This window comes from Saccoglossus kowalevskii, chromosome 13 (assembly GCF_978046115.1).
Source record: "Saccoglossus kowalevskii chromosome 13, keSacKowa6.1, whole genome shotgun sequence".
Lineage (NCBI taxonomy): Eukaryota > Metazoa > Hemichordata > Enteropneusta > Harrimaniidae > Saccoglossus > Saccoglossus kowalevskii.
The window spans coordinates 13,259,614-13,282,760 of NC_140653.1; the positions used below are offsets into that span (position 1 = coordinate 13,259,614).

The 23,147-nt window shown below is 33.6% G+C and overlaps 2 protein-coding genes across 2 annotated transcripts in view; one reads left to right on the plus strand and one right to left on the minus strand.

The window, feature by feature from the left end:
• LOC102809248 (regulator of G protein signaling 9-binding protein-like) overlaps positions 1-23,147 on the minus strand; it is a 67,252-nt gene that overhangs the window by 40,497 nt on the left and 3,608 nt on the right. The gene's annotated exons all lie outside the window — the stretch shown is intronic.
• Positions 691-1,856, plus strand: LOC146735016 (uncharacterized). Its single transcript, XM_085506728.1, has one exon. The coding sequence runs from the start codon at positions 747-749 to the stop codon at positions 1,785-1,787; it is 1,041 nt and encodes a 346-aa protein (XP_085362854.1). The 5' UTR covers positions 691-746; the 3' UTR covers positions 1,788-1,856.

The window sequence follows — 23,147 nt, forward strand, 5'->3', positions numbered from 1 at the left end:
AAATTTATTGCAATAACTAATTGTATAATATTGACACTTCATTGAGTCAAATGTACTTATTAATGTTTTTACATATTTTGTCTACACAGGTTTCTTTTTTTGTTTTGTTTTGTTTTTGTTTTATGTTATCTTAACCATAGTATGAACTTGGAATAAAAGAACGCAGTGAATGACATACATGCGTGTCTCTATGTGTGTCTATCTGCACGTTACATTTTGGCGTAGTCGGCAGGATCCAAGTGCGACTTCTACATGGTTTAAACCCTGACTTGAAGAGAGAATTAAGGCCAAGTTGAAAGTGTGTTTCCTGGGTGGTGTGCTACATTTCACCTGAACTGTGCTACTGTGTTCTCATAGAAGACACTGATGTTCAACCTGGGCTGATGACACATCATCAAGAATGAAAAGACAAGTTTGTGTGAACTCTTTCAAATAGACTCTTTTATTGAAGTTTGTTTGACAATAATTGTTTGAATGTTTATTTTGTACTTGTGTATTTCACAGAATTTTCACAGTGTTTGTTTTTAGTAGATCGTTGCAGTGTATGTTTTTACACGTGGTGCACTGTAAAATTTTACTTGAAGCTGTTATTGTGTGAATGTAGTAGTATAGGATCCCTTACTGTGTGATAATCTGTTATTAAGGTCACACTGTATGTATTTAGTACTTGAGTGTAGATTATTTTAGTTTAATGCTATTTGTGTACTGCTGGTTCACAATTTCTTTTTGCTGTATATCCTACTATCATGTCTGATACAGAGCAAGCTGCTACTGAGGCTGATGTCCAAGGGATGTTGCAGAGAATTAAAGCATTGGAGTTGGCTGTTACACAAAAAGATGAGGAAGTGGCTGCAGCATGGGCAGATGCTGAAGCATCTAGTATGGAGGTAAAGCGTCTGATTGCTTTGGAACGAGAGACATCTAAGGTCAGTGCAGACTCTGGTACTGGTATGGGAAAGGTGGTGTACATGTCTCCGAGTAGGAAACTTGACAGGTTTCATGACAAGCCTGAAAAAGCCAGTGATCTGTCAGTAGAGGACTGGATTGAAGATGCCCAAGCAGTTATATCCTCCAGAAGACTAGATGTGAGTGAACAGGCTGCATTTCTCATTGAACATCTTGTTGGTAAGGCCAGACGTGAGATACTTGGTCGTGGAGATGCCGTCAAAAGTGATCCAAGTAAGATATTTGCAATACTTATAAGAGTGTTTGGTGACGGTGATAGTTTACCCCAGCTACAGCAACAGTTCTTTGCGTATACACAGTCTGATGGAGAAGACATCATTGCATGTTCCTTGCAGTTAGTTTGTTTGTATGACAGAATCGTACAACTAGATTCGTCATTCAAACCAGGTAGAGAAAGTCAGTTAAAAAGTCGTTTAGCTGAAGCTGTTCGAGATGACAGTTTGCGAATGGAGTTACGAAGACTGAATGCAGATCAGCCAGAACTTAGTTTTTTCGATGCTCGTGACCAGGTTATCAAATTGATGGGTCAAAGGGGCAAATCTTTGAAAGCAAAACGTGAAGCTGCTGTTCGTGAGGTATTAAGCGACCAATCTAAAAGTGATGGAGAAGTTGCAGCACTGGCTCAACAGGTGTCTATGCTTTCAAAACAAGTTGATACCCTCACATCAATGGTACAGAAATTTGTGAAACCTGAGAATCGTTCACCTGTGTCAACTGACAATAAACCTCGATGTTGGACATGTAACTCACCAGATCATCTAAACCGAGACTGCCCTAAGAGAAAGTCCAAACCAAAGCCTAAACCCCAAGATTTAAACTAAACCAGCCTGCTGCAGAGAGCCGTGTGGTAGGTGAGACTAGGATTGATGGAGGCTCATTTATACATAGCGTGGTGGGAGATTGTCCAGAAGCTGTTCTAAAGTTGGGAGGTACAGATGGTGTGTGTGTACTTGACACCGGTGCCCAGGTCTCAACAGTAACGGAGCAGTTTTTTAGAGAATATCTTGTTAAAGCAGAGTTAATAGATGTTGCATCATTTATTAAGTTAACTGGTTCTCAGGGCCTTGATATACCCTGCCTTGGTTATGTGGAGCTGTCTATTACTATTTGTAATCATACATTTAATAATTTGGGTTTCTTAGTTGTGCGTGACCCAACCAATACTCCTGTTGAGTCACGAAAGAAAAGAGTACCTGGTGTTATAGGGTCCAATGTTTTTAGGGATATAAGAAATGAATTGGTAGGGCAGTATGGTGATAACTTTAGAGAGAAAATACAAACTGGGCTTAGTGTGAATGAGATTAACTTTCTTTATATACTAGAAGCTTACAAGCCAACGTTTGTAAACAATGAAGAAGTGTTTGCAGTTTCAGTGGAGAACAGACCTGTGAGAATTGCTGGGAAGAAACCTGTATTGATTCCTGCTCGTTCTATACGTGTAATTGATGGATCTCTCAGACCTGCTCCCATTGGACAGACATACAATGTGTTGTTGGAGCGAAATGAAGTTCATGTTGCAGAGTTGCAGAGTGGAGTGGTCATTGGTGCAACATATGTGACTGTGACTGATACTGGTAGGGTGCCTATGCAAATTGCAAATTTCAGTGATCGTGATGTTTATTTAACCCCTCGCACCCCAGTGGGAGTGGCTAAGTCTGTTTCTTTAGAGCCAACTATTAGGTTTCATGCTGTGAATGTAAATGAAGTACAAGTGACAGAAGCACCAGGCAGTGATGTCACAGCTCCTGAAGTACAAGACCTTATCTCAAGAATGAATGTTGGTGATGTTAGTCAAGTCCAGAAGAACAAGTTAAATATGCTGATTGATAAATATCAGAACACATTTAGTAAGGATGAGGATGATATTGGATTTTGTGATTTAGTACAGCATCGAATAATTACCACTGATGATAAGCCTGTTAAAGTACCACATCGTAGAGTCCCACCACATCACTGGGATGAGGTGAGGGAGTACTTACAGAAATCTTTAGAGAGAGGTGTTATTAGAGAGTCGTCTAGCCCTTATGCATCACCAATAGTTTTAGTAAAAAAGAAGGATGGTAAGCTGAGGTTATGCGTGGATTATCGCTCCTTGAATATGAAGACTCACAAAGATGCATATCCTTTACCTAGGATAGAGGAAGCTTTAGAAGTACTTGGAGGCGCCAAATATTTCTGTAGCCTGGATTTGGCACATGGTTTTAATCAACTTCCGGTTGCTGAGGAGGACATTGAGAAGACTGCATTCCGTACAGGTACAGGAGGTCTTTTTGAGTATATCAAAATGCCATTTGGTCTATGTAATGCTCCTGCCACCTTTATGAGGTTGATGGACAAAGTATTTGGTGATATCAATTTTCAGACTCTTCTTGTGTATCTTGATGACATTTTAGTTTTTGGTTCTACTTTTGAAGAAACTCTATCGAGACTCGATATAGTACTTTCTCGTTTGACTAAGCTCAATCTCAAGGTAAAGCCTGAAAAGTGTCATTTATTTCACACTAAAGTACGCTATCTGGGTCATGTGGTGTCTGGTAATGGTGTTTCCCCAGATCCGGAGAAAGTGCGTGCAGTTCAAGAGTGGCCTCGGCCAAAATCAGAACGTGAACTACGTGGGTTTCTTGGATTGTCTGGGTATTACAGGAGGTTTATTCCAGAATATGCTAAAGTGGCTGCCCCACTCCACAGCTTACTAAAGAAGCCTGATGATGTCGGAGGGAAGTCAAAGAAAGGGAGGAAGAAAAGAGTTACTACCAATAAAGGGTGGTCATGTGATGTCAATGAATGTTGGAACCAGTCTTGTGAAGAATCATTTATGGCACTGAAAAATGCACTGACATCCCCTCCAGTCTTGGGCTATCCTAATTTCAAACAGCCCTTTATCTTAGAAACTGATGCTAGTTTTTTAGGGTTGGGCGCTGTTTTGTCACAGAAACAAGGTGATAAAACTGTTGTACTTGGGTATTCTAGTAGAAGTTTAAAACCTAATGAACGCAATATGCAGAACTACTCCAGTATGAAATTAGAGTTGCTTGCATTAAAGTGGGCAATCACTGAAAAATACAGAGATCTTCTTATTGGAGCTGAATTTGTAGTCTATACTGATAACAATCCATTAAGCTATTTCCTGACAACAGCGAAACTAGGTGCTACCGAAACTAGATGGGCAGCTGACCTTGCACAGTTCAATTTCACAGTAAAATATAGGTCCGGCAAGAGCAATGGAAATGCAGATGCTCTTAGTAGAAAAACTAGTCATGGGGATGATTGTTTATCTGTTACATTGGAGGAAATCAGAAGTGAACGTTTTGCTGAAAACGCTCTTGATACTCCTGTTTCCACTGTTCTTGAAGACTCCATTCGTGCATGTTCTGAAAGGATGTCTACTGAAGTGTTGCTTAAAGAAGTTCGCGTTAGAACTCAAAACACAGAGCCAAAGACAATTTCTACTTTGCCGTCTATCTCTAAGACCGACTTATCACGTATGCAGATGCTAGATGAAAATATCAGCAGACTTTGGTTCTACTGGAAAACTAGGCACCCTCCTACTAAGCGTCAGCTAATGAGGGAAACCAAACAAGCACGTAAGTTGCTCCGGTGTTGGAAACGGATCATGGAAGATGAAGGTGTGCTGTATCGAATTGTCCATGACACTGGTAGAGAAGTGAAACAACTAGTGCTCCCAGAACAGATCAAGAACCAAGTGTTGAATGCAGTGCATGATCAGGTTGGGCATCAGGCAGCTGAGAAGACAACAGCATTGGTGAGAGAAAGATGTTACTGGCCAGGAATGGTTGGAGAGATTGCTGAGTACTGTAATAGATGTCAACGTTGTACTTTGGCCAAAGCAGGGAAGAGGCTCCATCCCACCATGGGATCCCTGACTGCTTCAAAGCCATTGGAGATACTTGCTATGGACTACACTGTACTAGAACCCAGCTCGAATGGTGTTGAGAATGTTCTTGTGCTCACAGATGTGTTCACCAAGTTCACTCAAGCAATACCAACCAGAGATCAGAAAGCGACAACAGTAGCTCGTGTCTTAGTTCGTGACTGGTTTGTTCGATTTGGAGTACCTCGTAGAATTCATAGCGATCAAGGCCGTAATTTTGAAAGCAAAATTATTCGAGAACTTTGTAACATCTACAATATCACAAAGAGTCGCACAACTCCATACCATCCAGAGGGCAACGGACAGTGTGAGCGATTTAATCGCACTCTCCATGATCGTTTGCGCACACTCCCTCCGAAGAAGAAGTCAAAGTGGTCTGAGCACTTACCCGAGCTAGTGTATGCATACAACTGTACTCCACACTCATCTACTGGCTACTCTCCTCACTATTTGTTTTTTGGCAGAGAACCTGTACTTCCTGTCGATCATCTACTTGGCATTGATGTGTGCAAGGATGATTGCTCGGTAGATGGATGGATAGCCGATCATCACAGAAGATTAACAAATGCATTTGAAATGGCCTCACGGAAGACTGAGAAAGAAGCTCTAAGAAGAAGAGTCAGGAATGATAGTAAAGCTGACAAAACTGATTTGGAGCTTGGTGCTCGTGTGTTCTTAAAGAATAGAGTGATAGGGCGCAATAAGATTCAAGATAAATGGAATCCTGAACCATATATGGTCATTGAAAGACTTGACACTGGTGGAAATACTTATGTAGTGGAACCTGTCACTGGTGGGCTACCGCGCAAGACTGTACATCGAACTGAGCTGCTAGATTCCAGAAGTCTTGTCAAAGACATGGAAGTTGGCAGTGCCACAGAAGAAGATGTTAAGTCTGAAAAAATATCTGACAGTGACTCTGAAGATGAAGAGTGTGACTTTCGTATTGATAGTGAGACCAGGTGTGAATTGCGTACTATTCCTCCTTCTGCTGAAGTTAATGTGGATAACAATGAAAGGTCTAATCCAAGCATACCTACAAAGCCTCTGATACCTTCTGATACAGTGGTTGAGCAACCAAGTATTTGCCTTAAAACAGAAACCATTGCTAATAAAACTCCTCATGATAGATCAGCGGAAAAGTTGACTAGTTCAGAAAACGTAATAAGTGAACCTCGAAGATCAACTCGTGTTACAGCTGGACAACATTCCAACCCACATAATTTACCAAAATCAGTCATCGAAGAAACTTCTGTGTGTGTAAAATATGATCCTAAAATGTTAGCAAATATGGTTCAAAGCCATGCTAATTTGGCCCAGTCCAATATGCTGATGATGCAGATGTTATCTGGGATAAACCATGTTTAACTTTCACAGTAATGTAACGCAAATGTAATTTGTATTGGGTTATTTGCTATTTGAACTTTGTACTTTGTAATTTCTTCTTTGTGTTCAATGAACATGTTTAAGTGTTAATATGATAATGACCCTTTCACAACAGCGTAACGCAACCTGCATTTGGAGCCACTGTATTTGTTCTATTTGATGCGCGTCGTATTCTTAGCGCGTCTTTGTGGATCCAGTTCATGTTGGTTTAGTTGTTAACTGGTCATGATGTCATCATGAATCTTTTTGATTATTACAAAACTTCTGTTCTGTAATTTCTATTCATTGTTTGGTTGTTGAGGGCACCAACCTTCAAGCAGGGAAGTGTGTGAGAGTGCTGTTTACCCTTCTTGAGTGTGTGAGGGCGCTGTTCATCCTTGAGTGTTATTTATATTTTCTTTAAATATTCATATTTCTACCTTTGAGATGTATTGTAAATTCTTTATTTTTATTATTAATTTCTGTAGAGGATATGTAATGTATTATTTCAATGTATTTTGTAATTTTGAGAAAACACTTCTTTTGCCGAGGTCATGTGACATGACAGACTCCATCTTGTAAACTTCTGTTTGCAAACACTTTTCGTTTGCTGTCTGCAATTTCACCCAGTTTCAATCTTTATCAGTCTCTAGAAGTTTGAAAACCATTTCATGATTTTCTGGTAAGTTTAATCTTTGTAATTGAGGTTACTGAAGTTGTTATTTAAAATATTTTCGAAACTTTTATATTTTGTGTTGAACTTTATGCATATCGTCTATGACAATGCATATCGTCTATGACATTTTTGAATTGTACTTCTGCTTTATATAAAATGTCACATCCCCTTCGGATATCATTGCTAAAGTTCTTGATATATATTCTATGCCTAATTTTTATGAGTTTATTGTCAGTCAAGCACATTTTTCTTTATAATCTTCTAAAATGTGTACAATTGCATGTATTTGACATATAGAGCTCGAGCTGTGTGAATGGCGACCTGAAGCTGAGGAGAGCATTGTATCTCACTCAATTTAGAGTTGTTCTAGTCAGGGTGGGCTATTTTGTATATTTCTATATAATGTATTTCTGAGATTTATTGCCGTTATATTTCTTAGATGAATATATTTTTATTTATCATGTTTGCCAGCAGCATAAACTTTCTGTTTTTCTGACAAATATGTATTTATATCTCCCTGATATCAAAATGTACATGTAGTCCCTGAGCTAGACAGCCTATCGAAATTTATTGCAATAACTAATTGTATAATATTGACACTTCATTGAGTCAAATGTACTTATTAATGTTTTTACATATTTTGTCTACACAGGTTTCTTTTTTTGTTTTGTTTTGTTTTTGTTTTATGTTATCTTAACCATAGTATGAACTTGGAATAAAAGAACGCAGTGAATGACATACATGCGTGTCTCTATGTGTGTCTATCTGCACGTTACATTTATATGCAAATATTAGAAATATTGTATAACGACTACCCCAGTGAATACAAATAAACCAGGTAAAGTTTGTGTAACAGATTCATGTTATAAATATCTTCTGAAATTAAAAAAAAAATCAATATACCCCTACTGGCATATGTTTAAACTGGAGAGAAAAACATGTTATGTAAAATACTTTATTTTTGCTGAATATATCTCTTTTCCAAACACCCAAAAATACATTTCAGCGAAAAATTAATTCCAACTAAATTGTTTACAGTATATGCATACATATTTGTTAATGAGTTAGATCCATTTTAAATTCTTCCAACCTCATAAATTTGTTTCACTAAAGTCTAGTGGCGATTCATCAGACATTGTAATATATATGCAGTAATATATATGCACTCAGAAAAAAAAAACAATTCTGCACACTTAAAAGCCATATTACGGGTAAGTCAAAACCTGGTATATCTATTTAAGACAGACACAATATAATACAGTGAATCTCACAAAATTATCCATTTTGTAAGAATCAAATAACTGTTGTATATTTCTCCAGTACCATGGTAACAACTATTGATCTAAGCTGCAAAAGTGATTCATCTGTGCCGTCAGATAAAATGGATGTGGGAAAAATTAGTTACAGTCATCACAGCCATGAACGTGGTGTTGGTTTCTCTAATCTCATGGATCACTCTGATTACTGGGATTGAAAACAAATGAACTGGCATGTTAACTCACACGGTTGTGAATTCCAAATCTTAGAGAATCTTAGTACATTTATCATATCACTGTAGTACATAGATAAATGATGAGAAGACAATTAAATAAATGAATGCACCAATTTACATATTATTTGCTATCACATCGAGTTATAAGTTTGTTGAAAGGCATGCGTTACATTTTCTTAAATTAACAAACAATATTCTAACCACGATTTCATCAACAAATGGATCTCAACAGTCAACTAACGCATGTATTACTGTAAAATACTTTTGCTTGGAATTTATTTTCGCTATTTTCGCTGAAAGAATGATTCAGTGAAAATAAAATCCAGCGAATATACTTTTTTTCCTATATTTTACATTCAACAGAAAATAAATTCCATACAGATCACCCAAAACCAAAACTACCATATACACTGTATTTACAAAAAAATACTGGCCATTTTCATTTTTAAAAAAATAGTTTTTGACAATATCATTGTTTCACTATCATAAGTTTTGTAAAATATGTACATCTTTTCATAATTGAATAGGCTTTATTTTACTTTTTCTTTAAATTTAAATTTTCGCTGTTACTTTTTTCTGAGGATGTTTTGCAAAAGTGTTGTATTTTTGTTCCTATCAATTTTCGCAATCAAATGATTAAAATTAATCATTTGATTGCGAAAATTGATAGGAACAAATTTCTGCAAAATTCACTGTGAGTTCATGTCTTAATGACCCAAGTGGTGTGTTAATTACCCAGTGATGTTTTAATGACCCCAGTGGTGTTTAATGATCCAAGTTCATGTACCTAAAATGAAATAAAATTCCAGGACTATTTTTTCAGCTTTTCACTATTTCATTAGAACTGTTTTTAATTTCTGTTTTTATTGTTTTTTTCACAATGAAAATTACAATGGCTTGAAATGAGATGGCTGGCTTTTTATGCTAATTGTTCACATGATCCATTTCTTTTTATTTTAATGGTGATTTTTATAGAATACATGTACATGTACATGTACTTTGCAACAGTAATGGCTTTTCATGCTGAATGCTCATTTTCCAAGATATTCCAGGACTCGAGGGGAATTTTCCAGGAAACCTTTCAAATTCCAGGACTAGTATATTCCAGGACTATATGAACCCTCTGTTTTAATGACCTCAGTTATGTTTAATGTCTCCAGTGATGTCTTAACACATCAACGCCTACTGATGATGTTTTTTCCCATTCATTTTGGCTATCCTTGAATGCTTTCAGCAGGCGATGGTCTTATTGACCCCAGTCAAGTCTTAATGAACCCATGCAGTCATGCTACAAAATTACATGAAAGTCCCCGACTTGATCCCTGAAATAATTTGTCTTTTTTCAAAATTAAAGTGTACAAAAATTCCCTAGTTTTCTGAATCTCACACTGATACACTACCATACAGTAAATTTACATGTATCCACATGAATGTGACTGCATGTAGAGAATACATAAGATAAGTGAATATGTACAGTTATAACTATACTGAAATATAGTTTTTTTTTATAGTAATATAGTTTGAATATAAACATGTCAGAAGTATGGAACCAGAAAATGATGCTTGATTATGATGATTTTTTAACATTAAAATGATTGACATTTTTGTATCTGATCATTAAATGAGTATATATTGTCTATATTGAGAGATATTGCTCTGAAACAGCATTAATTAAAACAAAATCTGAAAAAAAAATTATATGTATCAGGGACCTATAATGCCTAATGTATATAACAAGTTTGAACAAAGTCCATCCATAAACGACCAAGATCAGTTCCGGAATTTCATAAATGCTTGATTTTTGATGATTTTTTAGCACAAAAATGGCCACCATTCGACCATTTTGAATGAGATCGTCAAACCAATAAACCTGTTTATCTATGACATAATGTATAATGAATAAATCAAATTTGATCATAATCAGTCAAAGCATGTCAGAGATATGGAACTAGAACTGCATTCATTGAAACAAAATGGCCAACAGTCAGCTATGATAGTCAGCTACCATACAATAAATAAAATGTTTGATTCATGTGTGTTTGTACTTCTAATAGAGCAAATACTGTATATGCTTCAGACAGAGAATCGAAAAATGTAATTTACAACTCCATTAATAATCCCATAGAAATTATGTTTTTCATTGAAAACCTCATTTTACACACTCGTCAGGCTTATACATTTTCAGGTCACAAAGCGTGGCCCATTAAAACAGATTTCAAATCAATAAAGTCCAATATATATTTAAATGATATGCTGTAGAATTCAAATAAAATAAGCTACGTTTTTAATTTGAAATCTGTGATTTAGTAGTGTATAGAAAAAATAATAATGAACTATTGAAGTTTGAATTTAAAAGAGACCAAGGCATTTGGTATGTCACAATGTTGTCGGTAATATTGTAAAATGAATGTGTGCAAAAATTGTTTCTTTTTATGCATACACCGTAGTAAAGTAAACTTGACATGAATGTAGGACATACGATGCAATGACAAGGTTGGGAAATTGGTGTTGTTCGGATACTGGTTAAACCATCTTATGAGAAACTATCTAAAATTCCGTGCTGATCCAAAACAACATATACTGTACTTTTCAGTACAATAATAACATTCCAGAAAATCATTCCACAAAAAAAAAATGGTTTTATATTTTCTCCAAAATTTTGACCTAATGTACTGTAAAATACTTAATTTTTGCTGAAAAGATTTTTGGGGTGTTTTGTATGGAATTAATTTTCACTGATTTTTGACAAGTTGAATGTAAAATATAAGAAGAAAAGTATATTCGCTAGTTCATATTTTCACTGAATCATTCCTTCACCGAAAATTAATTCCAAGCGAAAATAAAGTATTTTACAGTATATTATGGTACCAAAATGGTATATTATGGTACCAAAATGGTATATTATGGTACCAAAATGGTATATTATGGTACCAAAATCACTCTCTCTCTCTTACTCTGATAACAAAAATGAAAATATCCATGTTTTAAAATTCAGTGTCTGGACCCTCCCTAACTGCAGAAAATTACAGTAAGCAACTGATATGCAACTGACAAATAGCTTGATTAAATACAATATTACCAATATTGAATGAAGTGACCCATTTTTATGTATTCAGATTTTCTATTTACATATGCAACAGGTGTGTAAATATTAGCGGGTATTATTAGCTGAACTATTATAATTTGTAAAAAAAAAAATATTTTTAATGCAACTGTGCGTATTAAAATATTATCTACAAACTGCTAGAGGATTATTAGAAGTCATGAATGACAAATATTGTGATTATATACCCCAACATGTAAATGGAGTATAAACTGCCTTGTAACTTGTGCACAGATTTGAATGTGATTACAACACTGTGATGGGTAATTATTACAGAACCTTGAAGATTTCAGTAAAATACACTATGATTATACGATTAATATTTCAGTAGTTAATTATTTGTTCACATACAATTGTATTACTATTGTCATACATACAAATTTTAGCATCTACTCATCACGTCGCAGAGCATATCTACATTGCATTATGGGATAGAAATTCAAGTTTCATATCTACTGAGTATGTTACTGAGCACATGTGCAATGTATTATGGGAAAGAAATTACATTTTTTTTCATCTACTGAGGATATTATTAACAATGCATTTTGGGAGAGCAATCAAGCTTAGCATAGTACTGAGTCTGCAATGCACGTGGGGAGAAAAATTCCAATTAAATAATAATAAAAAAATGTTATCACAATGAAAACCCACTATTAAATAAAATGAACATGGAATATTTTAATATACTATTTGTATGAAAAAAAATGTTCATTACTTCAAATTTTGATTTTTTTTCTTATTTTCACTGTCTTTCTATATGCATTGCTTGACAATTTACTTTTCATACAAATTTTATGGAGTACACCAAAAATACAGACAGTAAATTACCAAGCATTGAAGATTCCACACTCTTTAAAATACAAACACATCTACAATTATAGCTCTGTGGCTCAAATCATTTATTTCTTGCTTTTTCATGATGTCATGACACTCTGCAAAAACTAATCACTACTAAGCCGATAAAAAATAGCAAAACATCTACAGTAAAAATTTAAATGCAAATCTGAATAATTTACATGTACATATATGGGGACATATCATCCGGGTCTATGATATTTCCTATTATTTCCATTGCAAAATGTACAGATCCGGGAAAAAAAAAATTAGACAATCATTTCAACGCCAATAAGCTAGTCCCTACAGAGCTTGAAGTGAAAGATATCCCCATCATATTAGATATTACACAATCACGATGACATACAAAACATGATATAAAAGAACCACATGTTCACTTAGATTCAGAAGAGCTATTTCCCAATGGTTCACTGCAGCAGTAGCTTACAAATGATCAATTTCCTGTTAGTACATCTTTTCAAATTTGTACAAGCATGCGAGAGAAATTGGTAATTTTTAATGATATATTGAATAATGCAAGCTGTTCAATCTGAATGGAAATGGAATAGTGTGCATTGATTCTAACTAACGATCGTGACTAGACACCACCTGCCAATTACTAGTTTAACACGGCACATTATTTAACTCTTTGTTCTTGTAGAGTCATTGACCGATTGTCAAAGTGTATAATCAATTTAAAGATATTTTAATGTAGAATTCAGTTCTAAAATACTAGCTACCATGTTGTAGTTATGAAAATTTTGAGTTGTTTTCAGATGGTTCATACATACACACTATAAAGCCCGAACTATCATACAATACAAAACAAGCAGCCTGTTGGCTGAGATATCTCCCCTGTTAGTAATGCACATTTCAATTAAAGAACTGAAGATTAGAAAATGAATATGTATAGAATCAAAGCAATCGGACTTGCTGTTTTCAACAAAGATTAAAAAATATCACTTTTTACCAAAAATTACAAAAATATTCATCAAAATTAGATAATTGAAAATATTACCACGAAATTAACAAATCTGAAAGAGGTCCACATGTAGTACCTATATACGTAATATAAAAGTAATCGGACTTGCAGTTTTCAACAAGAAGTCGAAAATACCACTTTTTACCAAAAATTACAAAAATATTCACTAAAATTAGAGAATTAAAGATATCATCACGAAATGAACAAATCTGAGAGAGATTCATATGTGTAATATAAAAGCAATTAGACTTGCGGTTTTCAATAAGAAGTCGAAAATATCACTTTTTACCAAAAATTACAAAAATATTCATCAAAAATAAGAGAATTGAAAAAAAAATACATAATTTGATGGTAAATAGATCTGGTGACTAAAATTAGTATTTTTATCTTCCCTAGTATATGTGAGTGATATGGTCGAAATTGTTATTATAATAATATGTGATTTGGGCCAAATGTTAAGATAGGATTTTCTGTTATATTGACTGAATGTAATTTTCATAGCATAATTTCATTTACCATTGCAGTTAATGGTGCTCACCATTTTTCTATCGTAGCTTTGGCTATCTGCATTTAATAATATTTCTCTGTAGTACAGTTTCACCGTTTCAACCATAGATTTACATCTACCATTCTTTAAGTCTTGTAGTTAAAAATCTCTGTTTCTACTATGTAGTCATAGTCACACTGCATCTACCACGTCATCTCTGTTCTCCTTGTTAACAATCACCCTTTATACAATTATTGTATTTCATAATGTTTTGTGGTTTTTGCAATTCTGATGTGTTAGGGAGTCTCATCATGTGTCCATGATTCTCTGTTAGCTTAACGTTTCCTTGAGTACAGCTAGGTGGGTAAATGTGTGTTCACAATTTATTTGTTAGTTACAGAATTGCCTTGAATGCTGTCGGTGGAACAAGGTGATCAGCACCCACTCTTATTGCCAAATAAACTGTTTTATATGTCATCAATGTGTTGTTGTCATAAATGTATGTTTAATGCAACTGTATATACCGTATTTAGTGTTAATTTGGACTGATAATAAGTTGTTCAATATATTTTATAGTGCCTTTAAAAAAAAAATTATATAGGTAAATACTACCTAGAGGCTGGAGAAGTAATACAAGTGATAGGATTCAGTGAAGATAGTGAGTTTGTGATAATTCGTTATATTTCATGACATAGTGTACGTTTCCTGTTGCATATACAGAGTGCTAATACAGAGTTTAATAGGATTCCTAGTTTAAATTTGACCAATATATAGGCCAATTAAATCTGACTAAAACCAGATGTGGCCAATCCTATACCATCTTACGCTAAATGTGTCTAATCACTAACAAAATACAGCCAATTATAGACCAAATGTGACATTTTCTAGACATTTTGCATTGTGTCCATATCAACACTGTATGACTGCCAAAATTGGGTTAAATGCTACAGGTAAATCGTAGTCATTACCCTATATTTTTATTTGCTTTTCATTGTGGTGCTTTAAAAAATGTCTATAATTTTAGGGAAAAATATTTCATATATTTCATACTTGATAGGGAAGGACGAACAGTGATTACTAGTATATTCGTTTCATAATAGTCCATACTGTATATAATATATTAATAATTAATTTGGAGTTTTTCCAAAGTCATATGAACTATTTTATTTCCCAGTACAACCTCTGTCAAATTTATTACACCTCATAAAAACATGATTGATATTAATCACTGTTGGGTCATGTGGTACATTTCATTTTAACTTGCATTTTTATTTGATTTTCAGTTTTAATATTCAAAACCGTACATTTTTTTTTTTTGAAAGATGCTGTGAAATACTTTATTTTAGCTAGAATTAATTTTCGCTGAAAAGACTTTTTGGGTGTTTTGTATGGAATTTATTTTCACTGATTTTTGACAAGTTGAATGCAAGTATATAGGAAAAAATTCGCTGGATTTTATTTTCACTGAATCATTCCTTTAGTGAAAATAGCGAAAATTAATTCCAAGCGAAAATAAAGTATTTTACAGTACCCTGTAATATTTAATTAACAAGTTTACAAACAAAATTGTTTAACAGATGATACTTCATGACTTCCAGGTCATGTACTCAGACTGCCATATTGATTTGTCAAATATATACATAGAGTCTCTATACAAATAAGGGTTTTTTGATTTTGAGATATGAATTTTTTGATGAAAAAAATAATCATATTTGACCATCTCATATATATATTAATTAATAAACATATCTGTTATCACAGCATAATTTTTGAAACAAATTTTCTGATTGTCTAAAATATTAATCATCAACAAGCAGCACCAAATATCAAACAATATCTGACAATTTCATTTAATCTACTAGCCAGTACATTAGAAATGTTTTGTTTTTAGTTACCACCCACTCCATAATAACGCTGCCACACCTAACTTAGGCAAAGATTAACGTCTAGGTGCTTTATGAGTCTTGTACACTACCATACTGTAACTATGGCTCAGCAACAGGTCTGTCAATGATGAATGAATGACAAATCTATTTGCACAGAAGAAATAGCAAGAAGATAGCGGCAGCTAAAACGTGTAACAAAGTCAAGCCGGCTGCCATAAATCGCACAAACCAGCATATGGATCTAAGGCCTGCATGCAGCCACAGAACAACGACGACGCAGAAGTTGAGCCTGCAGGTGTAACAAAATACACAACTATATACAACTAGAAGCCTGTAATTACCGGTAGCGTGTCACTAGAAATACACAAACCTGTGCAACCAGTCCCAGAAGTCAAAACCGCTACCGACGGACACTCCAGCCTGTCAGCGAGCAGATTCAAAACAGACAAACTATGAAGAATTTCAAATATTACGAAGTAGAAACATTTGTGAGTAAATTAATCTTCCTTAGCTAGTACTCAGATAAGCACATGACATTTTACAAGCTATATCAAAGATGTCATCTCAGGGCCCCAGACTCTTATTTTCAAATTTTTAAGTTAACTGCATAAATGTGACTGGATATGGTAAGGATGTGTTGTAAAATAGTCTATATATCAACACACATGCACTGTTCATATATCAACAAATAGGTAGTGTATATATTCACAATCAAATAGCATGCAATCATGCCAATGCAGTGACTATATATACAGCTGGCTCAAATATGGAATGCTGGCCTAGCATACTATGTCTATCTATAATGTACACTGACCTACATGTATAAATTTATTAATGTGTACATTGGATGCTGTAGTTAACCAAGATATACAGTGCCCTCAATCCATGCATTTTCAGTATGTATATACATATAAAATAACGATATCTCTGAAAAGCATATGTTATAGTAATTATGATCATAAAGCATATAATTGACTGCAACTTCTTAAGAATGCATCCACTTGATTAGTTAGACTACAACCATGTTCTATTATTACAAATAGAATGTCAGACCTTAAGCTAGGGATTGACCATTAGAAACACTAGGTGGGTAAATGAAGAAACATTTAGGAGTTGACCAATAGAAACACTGGGTGGGTATATGGAAAAAACATTTGAGGATTGACCGGAAATTCTTTTATTTAGGATTTTATTATTTCATTTAAATTTTCACCAAATTCTATCCCCTGATTTTTGACTGATCATCCCCTTCATAATCTCATCCCATTCCAAACGCAATATGCAAGGGATGCATGGGTTACATATGCCACAGGGCAGCCCTCAGGTGAAAGATACTTAAAGCTTCTTGAAAAAAACAAGAGAAAGTTCTTGGGCACCATGACAGTGTTAATGTTAGGGACATTGAGTTGGTAAATGCTACCAACTGTTATCAATGCGTTTTCACTTGATATATACTGTGGAATACTTTATTTACGCTGGAATTAATTTTCGCTGAAATAGCTTTTCGGGCATTTTTTATGGAATTTATTTTCACTGATTTTCGATGAGTTGAATGTAAAATATAGGAAAAAAAGTATATTCGCTGGATTTTATTTTTTATACGGAATCATTTCTTCAGCGAAAATAGTGAAAATAAATTCCAAGCGAAAATAAAGTATTCTACAGTATACTGTTTATATAACTGCAATGATTTTCTCAACCTATAGACAAGTTGCATGTACTAATACAATGCCGTGAGAAATATCATTTAAATGGGTGCTTTCATATGTTTCACCCATGGTTGATAAGCAAGGCTGATTTTCCCAAAGCATTGCATGTCTTTAATTTAAGAGTTACGTGACACTACGTATGTACAAGTTGATATCTTGTTTTATGGTATTCAGCATCTTGGGCCCATAGATTTAGTCTTAAAGGCGGTAGTCTTTGCGCCACGCATGCGCGATATATATGGGTCTCATATAAACAAAAATAGCGACTTTGGCTGTTGCGCAGATCAATGAGTAAAAACTGAGACGTTACCAAGCGTTAATTAGGTATTTTTTAGGTGATTGGAAGGTGTCGAAAGAGTCACCAGCGATAATTATAGTCAAAGTCGCGTCCAGGTCAAACCTCATACTTGTGATTTCCATTAGAAGAGTGCATTTGGATTATGAGAAAAACGTTTTACAACACAAATGTCACACATGCGCAGCACGACGTCCACCACCCTTTAAGCATATACAATTTAATGCTCTACTGTTGATGGTGAATAATTAAAAGTAAATATAACTTTTAGTTGTTACAGGTTCACCAAATGCTTTTAAGTACAAGTCATGTGACAGTCCTAGACCAATCAGTTTCATCGATAATTGTTTTCATTTCATTGTGCTACATTTAATAGTTATGGTTAAGTTTTTTGAAATTGACGATGATTAATATAATTAATAGTTTTATCGAATACATTGTAGCTATTTTTACACTTGCATTCTTAATATGTAGCCATTAAATTCTTTACTGAACACATCACAATGACTGCACTTCCTATTAATACATCATTTCAACAAGTCGTGCCCTTTAATCGATGTAACACTCCTGTGACGTAATAATGGCGTAGATGTGCTCAAATGAACGACTCATGTCGTTTTTGAAGTCATTCATCAATTAATAACAGTATTTTTTTATTTCCCAATGGCAAAATAGCGAAAACATAATGACGGTGTAATAAAATGGATTCTCTTACATCACAGGGACACTTACAAATTATGGTGCTTTAATATACAATGTATCAGCAACAACTGTACATTCTAAATGGTCAAAGTCTGCTATTTAAGATCTTGAAGCACATATTCCTTTTAAATGAGAGAATTGATGTAATCAAGTTGGTATTGAAGAAATTTCATGTGACTTTGTATAATGTATTGATAAAAGAAAGCTTAAAAAAAAATGCCCATATGCATGTGCAGGTATTGGAGACGTATGAAATAACATGACTTAAAAATAGTGATATTTAAAATTCATTAAAAATCAGGTGACTAATATATCGCGGCTCTTCAAGGTGCATGAAATGAATCAAAGCAATCTGTATTTTTTATGATACAAATTTATACAAATTAGATAATTTATATGCAAGGATTTCAACCTTAAACTAATCATGTCTGTAGATCACACCATAGCACATATGTAACAAGTTTCATTAAAATTTAACAGGTGTTTATTGAGATATTTATGGAACAGCTAAAAATAAAAAAAATTATACAAATTAAATATTTTTTTTAATTATTTTTTTTTTGCAACCAGGAACTAATGTGTCATGTAGATTATTCCATGATATACTTACTATACATATATATATATATATATATATATATAGTGTAGATATGAGAGTTGATTTTTCCAAAACGAAAGTGTGGATGTAGAGCGGATAAATACATTAATAGAGGAATTACTCGTAATACACAACTACATGACTATTGAAACTCAACAGCACTGTTTCATAAATATAATAAATATATATATACACAAACAGGTTAATTCCAAACAATAGAGTCTTCATCACATTCATGAAATAATTCAATCTAATTTTTGTAAAAAACAAAAAAAACAAAAAAAAAACACCTTAGTCGGATTTTGTTCTAAAACTGTACCTAACACAACGCCTGCTGCCATTTTTATTTTCATTATAGCTACTGGTATCTATGGAAGGTTTCGTCAGGCAATGTATTAAAACATTATTTTACTAGAAGAAATACAAATAATGTAATAAGAAGGTACTCTCAATATGTTTGGTATGTACCATAAAACATATTTTACTAAACATAAAATATTTCACAGCGCTGAGACATTAATACATGTCTCAAAAATGTGAACAAAGTAGGTTTCAATCAAAAAGTGTCTTAAAAGATGCATTTCATTCTAAAGTAGATATCTGCAATAACTCTAGGTGTTTATTAAGGCTTTTATGTAGAGACCCTAACATTATTAATCTTAAAATTACACATAGCTATGTCTAAACTATAAACAAACTGCACACACACTACTAGTATTTTAAGTATCTACAAGATTTAAGCAATAAAGCTGAAATGGAAGCCTAGAGGTTTGAATATAGCACAGGGTATGTATGTTATACCAATATATTATGTTTTTTTGGCAGTGAAAAATGTAATTAAATATATTGTATTGAAACAATGATACATGCTATAATATTGTGAAACCATGCTAAACCACATGCTTGCTGTCAGTGTGCCTTGAACAGAATTGAATTTGTAGGGATTTTGTCGTCAAAGTGGAATCCTGAAAATCAATTTGGGTCACCTTGGCGACTGTTGATGTTGTTAAGATGTTTTTCCAGATTACAGTCTCAATGTACAATTTACTGTCGCATCATTGGCATGCCAGTGAATAAGCGTATCTATGGTTACGTCAACAAAATCTCGGCTTTAACTAGAGGGCTAATAAATGCACATGTGCTTATATGAACATGGATCCTCCTAAGGCATTCAATGAAAAACATAAGAGACATTTTCGCCTCACATGTGCCTCAATGGGAAATTTTCTCCTAATAGAACAATAACAGATTTTTCAGCATGAGACTGTAGGGCAATTATAATGACATATTCAAGAAAATGTTCATGCTGTTTAATAGAATAAATAAATGTGTTGGGATTAATAGAAAAGATATCGCATGTGATGGTCTGGTAATGAACAAACAGTACACTGAAACATGTTTATTTTAGGGGTACACCATTAGAAACTCCGAGGGGGGTATTGAAAACGAACATCTATCTAGAGAAAATTTTGAAAAGCATTAATATTATACAGAATGAAAGAAAAAATATTAATTCATAACAAATTCATACAAGTGAGAAAAAAAAGCAAAAACAATTTGTCTACTACAAAAATATCTACCTTAACAAAATCTCAAAACAAGTTAATGAATATAACTTTCTATCATGTAGCTCCTCTCCCAGAGTTTCTAATGGCCAATCAACAAATTAGTGATTAGATTCAACAAATTTACATTTAATTTAGTGAGTTTCCAGTGTAATAATTAACCTTTCCATAATGCATTGCACATATATGCAGTATTAAAAATGCTCAGTACTGACAATATTTTACTTGGCTCAAACACATCAGATAATGGGAATGCAAGGGAATTACATGATTTATTATTTTTGTGTTATTTATGTTGATTTTTTGTTAAATTAGTTAAGTTCATATAATTGTATGAATTATTATTTATGAAGGGAGTATAAAGATAATACAATTTATAAGCTGCACAATTTGTTATTTATCAAGGATTATAAATAATATAATTTATTTATTCATGATTTGTTATAATATAACTCATTGTTTCAATGGAAAATTCAAGAATTTAATAAATATTCTCAAAATAATGAAATTATTAATTACCAGTGAATGCTTCTATGGCAGTGCAGTCTAATCCTTTGTATTTCAATAGATTTCATCGAGAGGCTTTTAAATATGAATTATTAATATAAAAAATACAAAAAATGACTCTGTTAGCAGCTTTTACGTCATATTTTTATTTAATTTATGGGACTTATACTAGGCTATAGATTGGATAATACATGTATTTATTACTGTGCACTACATACCTAACCAATTATATGTCTGGGCTATACCTGAATATCGAGTTTAAAAAAAGCTTGCGTAATAACAAATAAAGAGCATTATGTGCTTGACTCTCAATGAATTTCCATTCACTGCTAGATCTCGCATAAGGCATGAAATGCGCAGATGTAATGTCTGTCACAAAAATTGAATGATTTGATTCTGAACTTGAATTCTCTATAGTCTAGCCCTTATATTGACAGCCCCATGTACTTTTACATTTTTTTGATCAGATAAGGGTTAATGTTGAAACGAGAGTCTTTCACAGAAAAGTATGACGATACCCTTACTTCATCAAAATTCAGCTTCATCAAAATTGTATAATATTTTATCAGGCATGGAAATACTCTGTGAAATGCTTTCACACAAAATTAATTCAACGCGATGTTTGATGCCACTACAGTGCTATGACCCTTGTTTGTCCTGTCTTTACCTTTGATTTTACGCATATAACGCAGGATCTTGCAGTGAACAGCAAATGGTCAAATTGTATTTTTGTAATGCTGTATAAAAATTTATATTAATTTAAGACATTTCATCGATGATATCACTATGCATTATTAGAAAATAACATTTAAATAAATACTTGTGCTTTCCATTTTTAACTCTTTTTAAATTTTTCACTGAACAAATTCATTTGACGACAAGTATGAAAATATAACTACAAGTATATAATTAGCCTTGCAAAAAATTAAAGCCATTTAAATTGAATTCGTAATAAATTAATTAATTAATTCAATATGCAAGGTATATATTAATATAAGAAAAAGTAAGAAAAAAGGAAATGTACGATAGTATAAAAATTAAATTTAGATCAATCTGTATATTCCTTGGCTGCTGCTGTTTATTTATCAAATAAAAAAAGTAATGAGAGGTCAAAGGTCAAATTGGTAAGATGGTTAAACATGACCAGCCATCATATTGTGCAGAGAGTGATATGGGATGGATATACTACTGCTTAGAACTCATGGTTGCAGATTAAGAACTCGTCAAAAATCAGTGAAAATAAATTCCATACAAAACACCCAAAAAGTCTATTCAGCAAAAATTAATTCCAGCTAAAATAAAGTATTTTACAGTACTAGTATACAAAATAGAGTGCAGAGACATTCAGCCAATTGAACAACAATTATTATTAATAGTTTAACAGCTTGGCATTTGCAGAGCTCAGAACAAGAGCTTGCATATATACTGCTATGGTTTTGTCTGTGTGCATCCCATGTTCCATACACTGTACTCTGAAAAGACTGAAAAATAAGCCAAACAGAAACAACTGATACGCTTTTCATACAAGTGAATAGACCAGGTTTTTAAATATGACAGTGCGATTATCGTTGACAGCATCTGCCGTGGCAATGTCCGCTGAATTCTTGTTGCGTCATTCTAAAGTTGAAAGCATGCAGCGTCACATATACAGATATCGAAAAGGTCGCTGTCTACATTTCATATTATGTGTATAATACTTATTTAGGAAATGAATGTTGGGGATGGGTTCAAATGATCATTTATTTCCATTCAATTGTTTACATTTATTGCATTTTATGTGATTCTTTGCTACGAGTACATTGATATTTCATGCGTCCGTGTTGGCGCCAGAGTGTTGTTACATTGTTTCAAATTTCTAGTTTGTCGTGTGCCGGTTGTGCACGGCACCTTTTAGTCTCAATTTAGTGAGCAGTGTATTGCGATGTGTATATATCACCTCTGAATAAAGATCCACTGACAATCGATCTGTTTCCTATCTATTCTGGGAAACCATCTAGTGTTTTGTGAACACGCTCAAGAGTAAGTTTTCTCAACCATGATGATAATGTAATGAATGCAATAAATTATTAGTTTACAACACATGTAATA